The 15,331-nt window shown below is 40.4% G+C and overlaps 1 protein-coding gene across 1 annotated transcript; it reads left to right on the top strand.

Moving 5' to 3' along the window:
* The first annotated feature begins 356 nt into the window (after positions 1 to 356).
* On the top strand, positions 357 to 14,560 carry LOC140954883 (uncharacterized). The gene is made up of 7 exons (XM_073405867.1): positions 357 to 2,794; positions 2,999 to 5,522; positions 5,718 to 5,936; positions 6,051 to 6,330; positions 13,377 to 13,914; positions 14,006 to 14,267; positions 14,498 to 14,560. Exons 1-7 carry the CDS (start codon positions 357 to 359, stop codon positions 14,558 to 14,560), a joined length of 6,324 nt encoding a protein of 2,107 aa, XP_073261968.1.
* The last annotated feature ends 771 nt before the right edge of the window (positions 14,561 to 15,331 follow it).

Genomic DNA, 15,331 nt, shown 5'->3' with positions numbered 1-15,331 from the left:
TTCGATCGTATTGCAATAAAATGGCTGAGGTAATTCATGACGATAAGCTGCTGATCTACTTTTTCCAAGACAGCCTCTCAGGCTCCGCACTAAGCTGGTACATGAGGCTGGATAATGCCAGGATTAAGAAATGGAAAGATTTAGTGGAGGCTTTCCTTAAGCAATACAAGTTCAATTTGGAAATTGCTCCAGATCGAACAAGCCTTATGTCAATGGAAAAGAGAAGCCAGGAGTCAGTAAGGGCTTATGCGCAAAGATGGAGAGACGAGGCCACACATGTGCAACCCCCTTTGATAGAAACGGAGATGGTGACTTTGTTCGCCAATACATTTAAGGCACCCTACTATGAGCATTTAATGGGTAGCTCATCTCAACATTTCTACGATGCTGTACGTGTGGCAGAAAGAATAGAGCAAGGAATTAAGGCTGGGCGCATAGCGGAGCCTTTAGAGAAGAAAGGTTTTATGGGAAGGAAAAGAGAAGGTGACATCAACAATTTGGAAGGCGGGTACAAAGACAAAAAAGTGAATCACCAAAACCCACAAATGCCTACCCATCACATAAACCTTACCAAACCTTTTAACCCCAATCATCAATCAAACAACCAAAACAACCACCAAAGGCCATTTACAAGATACACTTCAGAACAGTTACCTCCATTACCCATGCCATTAAAAGACTTGTATGCTAAATTGTTGAGCATTGGACAGATAGCTCCGGTCCTTCTACCGCCAATCCAACCACCTTTTCCTATATGGTATAAACCCGAACTAACTTGCGAATACCATGCCGGCAATCCAGGGCATGGAATTGAAACCTGCTACGCCTTTAAAAGGAGATTGTTAGAGCTTATCAAAAGGGGGTGGGTATCCTTCGAAGACATGCCCAGCATCAATTCAAATCCATTACCTAATCATGCCGCAAGTAATAGTGGAGTGGGCATGATAGAGGTTGGGAATCAAAGCAAGGTGTTAAAGGTATCCATGAAGGGGTTATATGATATGTTGTTAAAGTCAGGATTTCTCGAGATAAATGTCGAGGGCCATTTGAAGGGATGTGACTATTGTGGTTTCCATGGGACAGAGGGACATCATATTGAAGACTGCACCGAGTTTCGCAAGAAGGTTGCGAAAATGATGACGTTGGGAGAATTGAGGATCGAACCCATGGAAGACAGTCGTGGGGTGAGTATGTTGGAGGGTCAAGATAAGCTGTCCAGAGTATGTAGGGTCCAACCAACGGCTAATGGACCACCAAAATTAATTTTGGCTAAACCTTCCTACACCAAAGGAAACCATAATGCCATGCCTTATAATTATGGTTTTGCTGCCAACATTCAAGCCCCTCTTCCTTTGTTCCAAACTGAAATCAGTGGGTTAACTCGGAGTGGCCGGTGCTTCACTCCCGAAGAGTTGAGGAAGGCAAAAGGCAAGGAAGTGGTAGATCTTGACAAAGCAACAGAAGTTAATAAGCCAGTAACCGAAGAGGAGTCAAATGAATTTTTGAAGTTGATAAAACATAGTGAATACTGTATAGTGGATCAACTAAAAAAGACTCCGGCTAGGATCTCTCTTATGTCTTTGATACTCAGCTCTGAGCCACATCGGAACGCTTTGCAAAAAGTTTTGAATGAGGCGTATGTACCCCAAGACATTGCACAGAAAACCATGGAGCATTTGGTGGAGAGAATCCACGCAACTAATTACCTCTACTTCACGTCTGATGAGCTTGATGCTGAAGGTACCGGACACAACAAGCCTTTATACATTACTGTTAGGTGTAAAGACTGCCTAATAGGGAAGGTGCTCGTCGATAATGGCTCGGCTCTTAATGTGTTGCCAAAGCATATTTTGAAGGAAATGCCGATCGATGCATCTCATATAAAGCCAAGTACCATGGTGGTCAGAGCATATGACGGCTCACCTCGACCAGTAATGGGGATTTTAGAAGTGGAGCTATATGTGGGGCCGCAAATGTTCTTAATAACCTTTCAAGTTATGGATATCCACCCTTCCTATAGTATGTTGTTAGGAAGACCTTGGATCCATGCGGCTGGGGCAGTAACTTCATCATTACACCAATGCTTGAAGTATATCATGAACGGGATGCTGGTGACTGTCAAAGCTGAGGAAACAATCTCCATGATAAAGAATGTAGCCATACCTTTCATTGAAGTGGAAGATTGTAAGGATGATAATATCCATACTTTTGAGATTGTAAATACTGACTGGGTACCTGAAAATACAGTACTAAAAAAGCCAAAGATCTCAGAAGCAGCAAGGATGGCAGCTCATTGTTTCTTGGAACGTGGGATCCCCTTTCTGTGTAATCTTATAACTAAGGTACCAAAATGGGCTAACCTGAAAAAGATGAATTGTGCTGATCAAAGATTTGGGCTGGGATATAAACCTACAAAAGAGGATCATCGATGGGCTGCTAGTCGGAGAAGGGAAAGAAGAATGGCTAGGATTGAAGGGAGAGAGCCTGAAGAAGAGAAGCTTGAAATCCCTCCCCTTAGAGTGACATTCCCAAAAGTTGCATATATAATGCAACCCGATAAAGGAGCAGAAAGCCTTGGTCAACAACTATCAAATATGAGCATAAACACTTTGGAGGAGGATGAAGGGGAAGGAGATGACATGAAGACGGTAGCGGGAGGAAAGGATGAGGCACTGCCACAACTGACTATCCACACCCTGGAAGAAGTCTCTGCTAAAACCTTCATTCGAAAGCTAGCCGATGGCGAGAAGTTTCAAAACTGGGTGACTCAAGAAGCCCCAGTGGTGTTTAAAATGTAAACCAACTTTGTCTGCTTTAACATGCTTTTGTCATTGCTTTTGTTTGCTTTATTTTCCCTAGTTGACAATCAAGGCTCATGATGTCAATTAGATTTTGCCGTTGTCTTTGAGCCCATCTTTTGTTTGAAGTAATGAGATCATGTGTTTTCCAAATTTGTCCCTTTATCTGTGCATTTACACCAAACACTTTCCGCTTTTAGGAACCCTGAAAGCGGATCTTCCCCAACATCACATACACTTAGCATCGAGAATGAATGGCCAAACTTTAACGAACATGTTATCACCATGGAAGGAGAAGAATGGGATGAAAGCAATGTTAAAGAATTTACAAAGTTAGTAGAGCAACATGAACAAACCTGGGAACCAGCTGCGGAAGAACTAGAAACCATAAACGTGGGTAATGATCAGATTAAAAAAGAATTGAAAATAGGGACCTTAATCACTCGTGAGGAAAGAATAAAAATAAAGGCCCTCTTACAAGAATATGTAGATGTTTTCGCTTGGTCCTACGAGGATATGCCTGGTTTGGATAGAAATATCGTCGTGCATAAGATACCGCTGGAGGAAGGTTGCAAGCCAGTCAAGCAGAAGTTGAGGAGAGCTCACCCGGATGTTTGGATCAAAGTTAAGACAGAACTCGAGAAACAATGGAATGCAGGATTTCTGGAAGTAGTCAAGTATCCACAATGGGTATCCAACATTGTTGTCGTACCAAAGAAGGAGGGAAAGATTAGAGTATGTGTGGATTTCCGAAATTTGAATAAAGCTAGCCCCAAGGATGATTTTCCGTTGCCACATATAGATGTTTTGGTGGACAATGCTGCACGTAGTTCCACATATTCCTTTATGGATGGTTTCTCGGGATACAACCAGATAAAGATGGCTCTAGAAGATAAGGCAAAAACGACTTTTGTTACACCATGGGGAACCTTTTGCTACAAGGTTATGCCTTTTGGTTTGAAGAATGCAGGAGCCACTTATCAGAGAGCCATGGTGACTTTATTCCATGATATGATGCATAAGGAAATTGAGGTGTATGTAGATGATATGATTGCCAAATCCAAGAGGGAAGACGACCATGTAAAGGTTTTGAGGAAGTTATTCGAGCGTTTGAGAAAATATGAACTGAAGCTCAACCCTGCCAAATGTTCGTTTGGAGTTAAGTCAGGAAAGTTGCTCGGATTCGTAGTAAGTGATAAAGGTATAGAGGTGGATCCTGATAAGGTGAAAGCCATCCAATCCATGCCATCCCCAAAGACGGAGAAGGAGGTGAGAGGATTCTTGGGAAGATTGAACTATATTGCCAGATTTATAGCTCAGCTAACCACAACGTGTGAACCTGTCTTTCGGCTATTGAGGAAAAAGAATCCTGGGATTTGGAATGAGGAGTGCGAGGAGGCATTCAATAAAATCAAGCAATACTTACAAAATCCGCCTTTGCTTGTTCCTCCTGTATCAGGAAGGCCTTTAATACTGTATTTGACAGTAACTGAAACAGCTATGGGGTGTGTATTGGGTCAGCATGATGAAACTGGAAGGAAAGAGAGGGCCATTTATTACCTTAGTAAGAAGTTCACCGAATGTGAGTCTAGATACACGGTGATAGAGAAACTCTGTTGTGCATTGGTATGGGCGACAAAAAGATTGCGACATTACATGTTGTACCACACCACTTTGTTGATTTCAAAGGTGGATCCACTAAGGTACATCTGTGACAAGCCCTATCTCTCAAGTCGAATTGCCAGGTGGCAAGTTCTGTTGTCAGAATATGACATAGTTTATACAACAAGGAAAGCCGTGAAAGGAAGCGCCATTGCAGACCACTTGGCTGATAATGCGGTGGAAGATTATGAGCCATTAGATTTTGATTTCCCTGATGAAAATGTATTATCAGTAGTGGGAGAAGAGAAGACAGATTGGTGGACCATGTTTTTTGACGGAGCAGTAAATGTTTATGGTAATGGGGCCGGTGCGGTGATCATCTCTCCTGACCAGAAACAATATCCAGTTTCAGTTAAATTGTGTTTTGAATGTACCAATAATACTGCAGAATATGAGGCTTGTATCTTGGGTTTAGAAGCTGCATTAGAGTTGAAGATCAGAAAGATAGATGTATATGGGGACTCAATGTTGATTATCTGTCAGGTGAAAGGAGAGTGGCAAACAAAGGAAGAAAAGTTGAGGCCATACCAGGAATATTTATCCACACTGTCAGAAGAATTCGAAGAGATAAGGTTCACCCATTTAGGAAGAGAAGGGAACCATTTTGCGGATGCTTTGGCCACGTTAGCTGCTATGGCAACAATGGATCTCGGGCATAAGGTACATCCCGTACACATAGACATCAGAAATAACCCAGCTCATTGCTACTCAGTTGAAGGAGAGGTAGATGGAAAGCCTTGGTACTACGATATCAAGAATTTGTTGCAAAATCAGGAATATCCAGTAGGAGCTTCGAAGATGGATAAGAAAACCCTAAGAAGGCTGGCCATGGATTTTTACCTGGACGGGGAGATTCTATATAAAAGATCATTTGACGGAACTTTGCTAAGGTGTTTGAATGAGACAGATGCTAAAAATGCTTTACGGGAGGTGCATGAAGGGATTTGTTCAACTCATGCTAACGGGCATATGGTAGCAAGGAAGATACAAAGGGCCGGTTACTTCTGGATGACATTAGAAAAAGACTGCATCGACTATGTCAGGAAATGTCACAAGTGTCAGGTACATAGTGATAAGGTCAATGCACCTCCAACCCCTCTGATTAACCTAACATCTCCTTGGCCATTTGCGATGTGGGGAATTGATGTGATTGGACCAGTTAACCCAAAAGCCAGCAATGGGCATAGATTCATCCTCGTAGCTATTGACTACTTCACGAAATGGGTAGAAGCCAGTTCGTATGCTCATGTAACACAGAAAGTGGTGAAGAAGTTTATAGAAAAAGATTTGATTTGTCGTTATGGTCCACCAGAAAAGATAGTGACCGATAATGCACAGAATTTCAATAGCAAAATGATCGTGGAGCTTTGCACCAAGTGGAAAATCAAGCATTCAAATTCCTCACCATATAGGCCCAAGATGAATGGTGCCGTGGAAGCAGCCAACAAGAACATCAAGAAAATTATTCAGAAGATGGTAATCACTTACAAGGATTGGCATGAGATGTTGCCGTTCGCTCTCCATGCATATCGCACTGCCGTAAGGACCTCGACAGGAACTACTCCGTATGCTCTGGTATATGGAATGGAGGCGGTGATGCCTTTGGAAGTAGAAATACCTTCGTTGAGGGTTTTAATGGATTCAGGATTAGAAGAAGCTGAATGGGCCAAAGTAAGATATGAACAGTTAAACTTGATCAGTGAAAAGAGGTTGGCTGCAATCTGTCATCACCAACTTTACCAGAAGAGGATGGCCAAGGCATATGACAAGAAGGTCCGACCTCGCATATTCCAGGAAGGAGATCTAGTGCTAAAGAAACTATTGGCCTTACCAGGAGAAGATCGAAGCAAATGGGCCCCAAATTATGAAGGTCCCTATATAGTGAAGAAGGCTTTCTCAGGAGGAGCTTTGAAGTTGTCTAGAATGGATGGAGAAGATCTAGTCAGACCTGTGAATTCTGATTCTGTAAAGAGATATTATGTCTAATGTGTTCAGCTTTCTCCTAAAATTAATAAAGCAAGTTTGGCCATGATTTCTTTGTGTAAAGAACCTTTTTTTTTTCATTGCATGGATCTCACAATGCGTAATTTGTTTCTCTCCGAAAAAATCTCTCGAAAGAATCGGTTTTGTGCATGATTACAAGGAATATATCATAAAACGCTCAAAAATGAAATTTAAGCTCTTCCTAGTAAAAAGGTGACTGAACCAAGCAAACCCTAAAGCTAACCATATGATGAAACCCTACCCCTGATAGCATGTTTCCTTCCAAGATAAGAACAAGGTTTATTAATCCTAATAATGTGCATTTTGAAATGAGGAAAGGCCATCTTTGTCATCCCTTCACTTTCTAAAAATTTTATCCTTTGTAGTCCCCATTTGAGCCGGATTGAGTTTCTTCTTTATAAAAACCCGACTAAGACCACACCCTACACTGGGGGCAATAAGAGATCTTTTGTTAAGGATGAAAACAATGGTGAAAAAAAAAAGAGAAAAAGAAAGGGGTTGACAAAACACAGAAAAAGGAGAGAAAGAAACGAGGACTTAGATATTTGAAAGTTAGAACCCCACAATTGGGGGCAATCCCATGAAAAGAAAAAGAAAAAAAGATGATGGTTTGATAATGCTTGAAGACCAAGAGGAGGATCCTTAAGCGGGCTTCTCCAAATGCAACCTATGAGTCAATTTCAAAAAGAGTGGTCTTAAGTCCTTAAACCCTCAAACACTGTTGAGCCTTAAAGCGTCCTTTTCTTTCATATCCCATAGACATAACCTACATCACAAGCATTCAGAAGTCCTTTCTAATCAAGTGCACATAATTTGGGTTAATAAACGTTGGTCTCATATCTCACAGGATTTGACAAATGAATGATAATCCGTTTTTAGGAAACATTTCCCTTTTCTACACGGTTTCTTCACATAGATACAGATACTTAAAGCTTAAACAGAAGGCCACCTTGGATAAAAGCCTTGGCTTAAAGACAAACCGCAGTCCAGAAACCAAAATAGGATTTGCTTAAAAGAGTTTTTGATGCATATTTTGAAGGTTCCGGTTGTCATGTACAAATTCAAGTCTTTTGAAGGATTTTTTGGAAAAGATTTTGTTGCGTGTTGGAACGAAAACCAAAAAGCCTTTAATTCGAGAAAAACAAATTAAAGCACTGATAAGAGCATGTAAGAAGCAGCGACAAAGCATGCATTTTAGAAAAAGGGTCACCTAATGACAAGGTTGGGGATTTTCTTCCCTGGGATGAGATGGAAAGAAGAGACTTGATGAGAAAGGAATCCAGCATGCCATTGCGAGCACATGAACAAGGTCGTATCAAGAGAGAGTGTCAGAAATTGAAGGAAGTGAGGGGACCTATGCTTCCAAAACAGGTAAGGATGCATGCATGGCATCCAACCACAAAGCATTGCATCAAACATTTTTGTTGACTTGGTAAAAAAAAAAAAAAAAAAAAAAAAAAAAATCCTCAATAGTCCAGCAAGATTAGGGTCAAAGAAAGAATTGTTGATTTGGAGAAACAACAAAGATTCATGGTTTTGACCCTGGAATGGGAAGAAGATGAGATAAACTCTAACATTAGGGAAATCTCAAAGGAATAGGAAGATCAATCAAGAAGAATTTTCAATTCAAACCTTATCATCTTGAAGAAGGAACATATTTATGGTTAAAGGAGATTGCCAGAAGGAATCGCAGGATTAACCACAACAGGATTTTGGTTCTGGTTGAAGGGGATTAGCGAAAGGATCTCAGTTCAACCCAACCACACAGACCTTGGTTATGGTTAAAGGGGATCGACGAAGAGATCTCAGTTTAACCTAATTGGAAAGGATTTGATTTTGGTTCTGGTTGAAGGGGATCAGCGAAGGGATCTCAGTTCAGCCCAACCACACACACCTTGGTTATGGTTAAAGGGGATCGACGAAGAGATCTCAGTTTAACCTAATTGGGAAGGATTTGATTTTGGTTCTGGTTGAAGGGGATCAGCGAAGGGATCTCAGTTCAACCCAACCACACACACCTTGGTTATGGTTAAAGGGGATCGACGAAGAGATCTCAGTTTAACCTAATTGGAAAGGATTTGATTTTGGTTCTGGTTGAAGGGGATCAGCGAAGGGATCTCAGTTCAGCCCAACCACACACACCTTGGTTATGGTTAAAGGGGATCGACGAAGAGATCTCAGTTTAACCTAATTGGAAAGGATTTGATTTTGGTTCCGGTTGAAGGGGATCGGCGAAGGGATCTCAGTTCAGCCCAACCCTACACACACCTTGGTTATGGTTAAAGGGGATCGACGAAAAGATCTCAGTTTAACCTAATTGGAAAGGATTTGATTTTGGTTCTGGTTGAAGGGGATCGACGAAGGGATCTCAGTTCAGCCCAACCACACAGGATTTTGGTTCTGGTTGAAGGGGATCAGCGAAAGGATCTCAGTTCAACCCAACCACACAGACCTTGGTTATGGTTAAAGGGGATTGGCGAAGAGATCTCAGTTTAACCTAATTGGAAAGGATTTGATTTTGGTTCTGGTTGAAGGGGATCGACGAAGGGATCTCAGTTCAGCCCAACCACACAGGATTTTGGTTCTGGTTGAAGGGGATCAGCGAAAGGATCTCAGTTCAACCCAACCACACAGACCTTGGTTATGGTTAAAGGGGATCGGCGAAGGGATCTCAGTTTAACCTAATTGGAAAGGATTTGATTTTGGTTCTGGTTGAAGGGGATCGACGAAGGGATCTCAGTTCAGCCCAACCACACAGGATTTTGGTTCTGGTTGAAGGGGATCAGCGAAAGGATCTCAGTTCAACCCAACCACACAGACCTTGGTTATGGTTAAAGGGGATCGGCGAAGGGATCTCAGTTTAACCTAATTGGAAAGGATTTTGGTTCTGGTTGAAGGGGATCAGCGAAAGGATCTCAGTTCAGCCCAACCACACAGACCTTGGTTATGGTTAAAAGGGATCGGCGAAGAGCTCTCAGTTTAACCTGATTGGAAAGGATTTTTTCGGTTCTGGTTGAAGGGGATCGACGAAGGGATCTCAGTTTAGCCTAGCCACACAAAGATTTTAGTTCTGGTTGGAGAGAATTGCTATAAATGAAGGGTTTCGGATCAACAAAGTTATGAGAAGATCAGTTTCGGAAGTTTACTTTTGTTTATCTTTACAACACTTACTTTGCAAAGTCCTTGCTTCGTAAGCATTGTAAAGAGGGGGCATCTGTTGTAACCCATTTTTGGGTCCCCGCAAAAAAATAAATAAATAGCCAAGGGAGGTTAGAAAAATAACAAAGGGGGGAAGCGCTTAGAAAATGGTCAGAAAATTGGTCCAGGAGGTTAAAAATACAAAGATTGGATTTTTGGCAGTATATTCTTGAAGGATGAGAGCCCTATTTAGAAGGAAAATTTGAATTTTGAGGAAAAAGCCTAAATTTGGAGGTTTATGGACATGATTGATTTTTTAATGGGATTTTTAGGGGTTTGGATTGCGAGAAAAATTGATTTTTAAATCAATTTGGGCTTTAATTAGAAGAAATTTAAGTTCTGGGGCCAAAATATTTTTTTATAAATTTATTAGGCCAAATCAGGGGCTTAATTGCATGAATTTTGAAGTTTAAGGGCCAATTAGGGGCTTAATTGCGAAAATCCGAAACCAGGGACCAATTTGGAAAAGGCGCGAATATAGAGGGAGCTGTATTGAATCGATTCAGGGGCCTAATTGAAGAAATTAGAAGTTTATTGATCAATTAAGGGCTGAATTGCATAAATCAAAGGCCAAGGACCAAAGTGAAAAACGCGGGCAACTATGGGGGCAGGGACCGAAATTGGCAGGGACGCAATTGAAAAGAAAAAGATGATTGAGGGCTGATTTGGAATTTGGCGCGTTCTGGCGCCATTTTTAAATGAAACGGCGCGTTTTATCCAAAACGACGCCGTTTCATACTTAAAAAAAAAAAAAAAAAAAAAAAAAAAAAAAAAAAAAGAGAAAGGCTAAACGGTGCCGTTTTGAACGGCACTGTTCCCCTTTCTTCCCGCCTAACATACAGCAGTAAAGAAGGAAAAAGAATGTATAATTAATGGTGTTGGTCCCTCCAGCCCACCGACCGAAGACATTGGCCGACCACCTACCGCACCGCCGAAACTGAGGGAGGCACGCCTGGACAGCCGCGCCCGACCAGCCGCTGCATGACCCCACGATGAAAAAAAAAACACATGCTCACGGGCTATAAATGGAGGAAGAACAGCAGCACGCAAGGGAGAGAAGGAGGAGAAAAAAAAACAGAGGGGAGGGCTGGCAGTATTGTTGAAAGAAAACCGTGAGGGAGAGAGAGAACTAAGCTTTTTGAAGAGGGACCGAAAGGGAGAAGAAAAAGCTGAGAACAACGTGAGAGAGGGGTTGTAGAAAAGAGGAGGGAAACTGAAGAAGAAGACAGAGGAAGAAAGGGAAAACCAGCCACTGAAACAGAGAAGAGAAAGGGAAGGGACAAGAAAGGAGTACTGGAGAAGAAGAGCAACAGCAGCTGCCACCGCCATCCTGCACCATCGACACTGCCACCGCCACAGCAGAACCGAAGAGGAAGAAGAGGAGCAGAACAGAGAGAGGGAATAACGGAGAAAAACTGACCAAGGTGACGGTGAACAGAAACAGAGGAGAGAAAGAAAGAGGACAGCCGCCGACTACTACACCGCCTCCGCCGCCTCCGCTGCCGCCAGCGTCGCCACCGTTCCAGGTAACTTTCTCCACTGCCATTTTTTTTTGCTTCGGCTTCGGCTTCATCTGCATGCAGAACGTTTACGTTCTGCACCAGATGAAGATTAATTAGCTAGTTACTGTGCTGTGCACAGTAACTGGCTAATTAATTCACGGGTTACTGTGTGCACAGTAACCCCGGTTACTATACACGCTAATTAATTCTCTGGTTACTGTGCGCACAGTAACCCGGTTACTATGTGCACAGTAACCAGCCCATGCATTTGGGCCAGGTTCGGCCCAACCCATGTATTCGGGCCTGACCCGGCCCATTTCAAAAAAAAATCAAAAATATTTGTTTCAGCATTTTTATAATTTTTCCGCGTAATTTTTATGGCATTTTGATTAATATTGGGTGATATTTGTTTTTATGTTGTTAAAAATACAAAAATCTGATTTTCAAATACCCGGTTTTCGTCAAAAACTTCCACAAAAAAATACAAAAAAAAAAAAAAAAAAAAAAAAAAATGTTTTTTGTGCATACGGCCAAGTGTCTCAAAGCTAAAAATTCATATTGTATTTTTCATACAAAAAAAAAATATATATATTTTAGCATGCATTTTGGCTTTAATAACCAGTTTATTAAAGTCAAGAGAATATTGGCCAATATTTCAAAAACAGCAAAAATTTTATTTTTGGACAATAAAACCTGGGGTATGACATTACACGTAATGCATATTCCGGATATTTAATTCTTTTTTTTTTTGGACAATAAAACCTGGGGTATGACATTACACGTAATGCGTATTCCGAATATTTAATTTTTTTTTTGTTTGGACAATAGAACCCGGGGTATGACATTACATGTAATGCATATCCTGGACAATAGGAAACCACCACGTGACTTGGATTTTATTAGACAAAACAATGCAGCCTACCTTAGGTAGGGCGTAGTTGGGGTGCTAACACCTTCCCTTTACGCAACCAGTCTCCGTACCCCATCTCTGAGACCAGTTAGGGTTCCTAGTAACCAGAATACTAGGTGGCGACTCCCAGTCCATTTTTTAGCTTAGAGACAAAGAACTCCTTGTCTCACCATTTTTTCCACGCCAAATAGACACACCACACCATCATGAAGGGTTGGTAGTGGACGATCGCCGCGCCGCCGCACACGTGCGACAACAATGATAATTACTTTCATCTTCTAATATATATAATAAGTTGATACCACTAAATAAAAACATAATAAATAAATTCAACTATAATTAGTTTTGCATTATTTTCCTTCTAATATCAATGGCAAGAAAATACAAATTTCATCTTTTATTTTCAATCCAAATAAACTTTTGGATTATTATTTCCTTAAAATTATAAAATTTTAAGTTTTATACTATTCAAATTATAATTTAAAATTATCGAGTTTATGAAAAAAAAAATTTAACTGAAATTTTTGTTTGGCCGAAATCTACCACTAAACTCTCTCTTTTCTTCGATCGTGTCTCGTATAAGATTTTATAAGGAACAACAATAAAAGAAAATCAAATAAAGATCAATTTGTAAATGAAAATTAAATATAGAAACATCCACTCTCTATAGTGGACTTGTTGCGTGTCCCCTCTCAGCAATCCATTTATTTATTTATTTACACATGACATGGCATTATTTTAATATATATTTTTTAAAAAATATTTAAAACCGCCAAAACATTAATTCATTACAGAAACAAGCAGAAAAGGAGAGACCTCGAGTTCATGTCCTTAAAGTAGCACCTAAGCCTCAAATTAAAACCAAGCTATGAGATGTTCAACTCCTTGCTTTGACAATTGACCAGTAACGAGAGACGTTTCTCTAGCTGAATGAATAATTAATGAAGATGACTGCACTAAATAAGAAGTCAGCATGCTAATAGAACTCATAGTATAGCTACACTAGCTAGATCTCCACAGCATGAGAAGTTTTTACAAGAATGCAGTAAATAAAGCAACTGGCAGTGATCCAACTCTGGATCTCCTGCGGGAAGCAACGAAAGAGTTGCTTCCTCATGTGAAGAATCTGTTCCTTTTTAATATTGCATCAATTACGTAGTCTTTCCAGTCCAGAACTTAGAATGCCTTTTCATTTGGTGCAGCCATTAAGGGTTTTTATATATATATATAAACTTGTTTCATTTCTTCATCTTCCACAGATTTGTATGTTGGGGAATATTGTTAAGAGATTGAGTTTCGTAGGCATCAGCAAGGCAACAGCAAATTTTAGCCAAGCCAACAAAATTGGATTGGGACGAATGGGAACCATGTATATGGCTACCTTTCCTGATGGTAGGTTCCTTGCAGTGAAGAGGATAGTTGACTCTCAGCAGTTTGAGGAACAGATAGTTTCTGAATTGAAAACATTGGGTACATTAAAGCATAAGAACTTACTGCCCCTGTTCGGATTCTGCGTAGAATCAAATACAAGGCTTCTGGTGTACAAGTATATGTCTAATGGAAACCTTTTTGATTGGATACATTCAGTGAAACACCGGAGGAAGACTCTGCAATGGCCTTTGAGGTTGAAAGTTGCGGTTGGGGTAGCAAGAGGCCTGGCAAGGCTCCACCATGGCTGCAGAGGTCAAGTGGTGCATCTCAACATAAGCTCAAAGTGTATTTTGCTTGATAAGAATTTCGAACCCAAGTTATCGAATTTCGGAAAGGCGATGCTGATCACGAGTATGAGCAACACTCCAGGAGTGCATGATGAGTTTTGTGAGCAGCACTGGGATGGATTGTAGCAGAAAGAATTTTTCCTCAAACAGTATTCTTAATGAATGGATTGGTAATCTCTTGAGCACTTCTTATTTTAACGATACCATGGATAGGTTTCTGATTGGGCAAGGATTTGACGATGAGATCTTTCAGCTGCTTAAAGTTGCATGTAACTGTCTTGATTGCATTCCAGATCGAAGGCCGTCAATGTTTCAAGTGTACAAGGACATAAAGGCAATAACCAAGAGAAGTGAAGTGGTTGATGATTCAGAGATCCAAATGCTACTTCTCAAGACTAATCTGTTGCCAGCAAAAACAGGACCGAAGTTAGCAGATCTATATTTTCCTGTTTCTATCATGTTCATAAACCATCATGTAAGAAGCAATAGAATATAATTGTGTCCGGGAATAAGTTGCCAGCATTTTACACTGTAATTCAAACAGAAGATCAATCTGATCAAAATACGCCGATGAGTGAAAATGGTTTGGATAATACTTCCTGATCTTGTGTTGCAATTTTATACTGATAAAATTAGTGTTTTTACGCCGATAAAATATTCTCTGTTTTATGCTATTTTTTGTGGTGGAAGTTGTGAAAACCTCAGATTGAATTTAGGCTTTCCATGACAGTGACCTCGGCTGAAGGTGACTATCCTGCAAAAGGTTAACCGGAGATAGTATAAGAAATGTTTATCGGAGAGAGAGGGTGGTGTAGATGCAGGGTTCGGTTGGACCGAAGCTAGAGAGGGTTCAGTTTGACTTGCCCTGGAGCGGGTTCGGTGATTGAATTTTCTCCCCTCTCCTTTTATTTCCTACCTTCGGTTGTGTTTGGCCAAGAGAGGATGAGGTTGGAAGATGAGGTTTTGGTCAGTTGGGCCATTAACAAGCACTCTCAGTTGGGCTTTTCTTACCTTGTTTAGGCATCAGTTGGGCCATTAACAAGCACTCTCAGTTGGGCTTTTTAGAATTTTTTTCTTGGTGCACCCTCGTAGATTTGTAAATTAATAGCTTCTATGGTTTTGTTATCCCTTGGTTAATTACAACCTGAATTTACTTTAATATGCAAATATATTTTGGTGATTATTCCCTCCATAATAGTTTTTGATAGCTATCTCATTTGGCTGTTGTTAATTGTTGTAGATACACAACTTTTGAAATTATAGCTTAACTAGTTCATGATCAAGACAAAAAAAACAACAGAGTATTAATAATACTTGCCAAAAATCATCTTTTCTCCTTTCTTGAAATAAATGACATTGGTCGAATTGGTGTTGTATAAAAAAGATTTAAGTAAATTAATAAGGAAGTTTGAGACTGAAAATGAGAAAAAAATTGATTGGAAAAAACCTTTAAAGCTGACTTATTCTCTAGCTTGGATTTAAAATTAAATATGTAGAGGTTGTCTTGTTATGATTTAGTTGATTTTGCTTGTCCAGAGG

Source organism: Populus alba, chromosome 17, assembly GCF_005239225.2.
Source record: "Populus alba chromosome 17, ASM523922v2, whole genome shotgun sequence".
NCBI classification, from domain to species: Eukaryota; Viridiplantae; Streptophyta; class Magnoliopsida; order Malpighiales; family Salicaceae; genus Populus; species Populus alba.
This window is presented reverse-complemented; position numbering and strand designations above follow the sequence as displayed.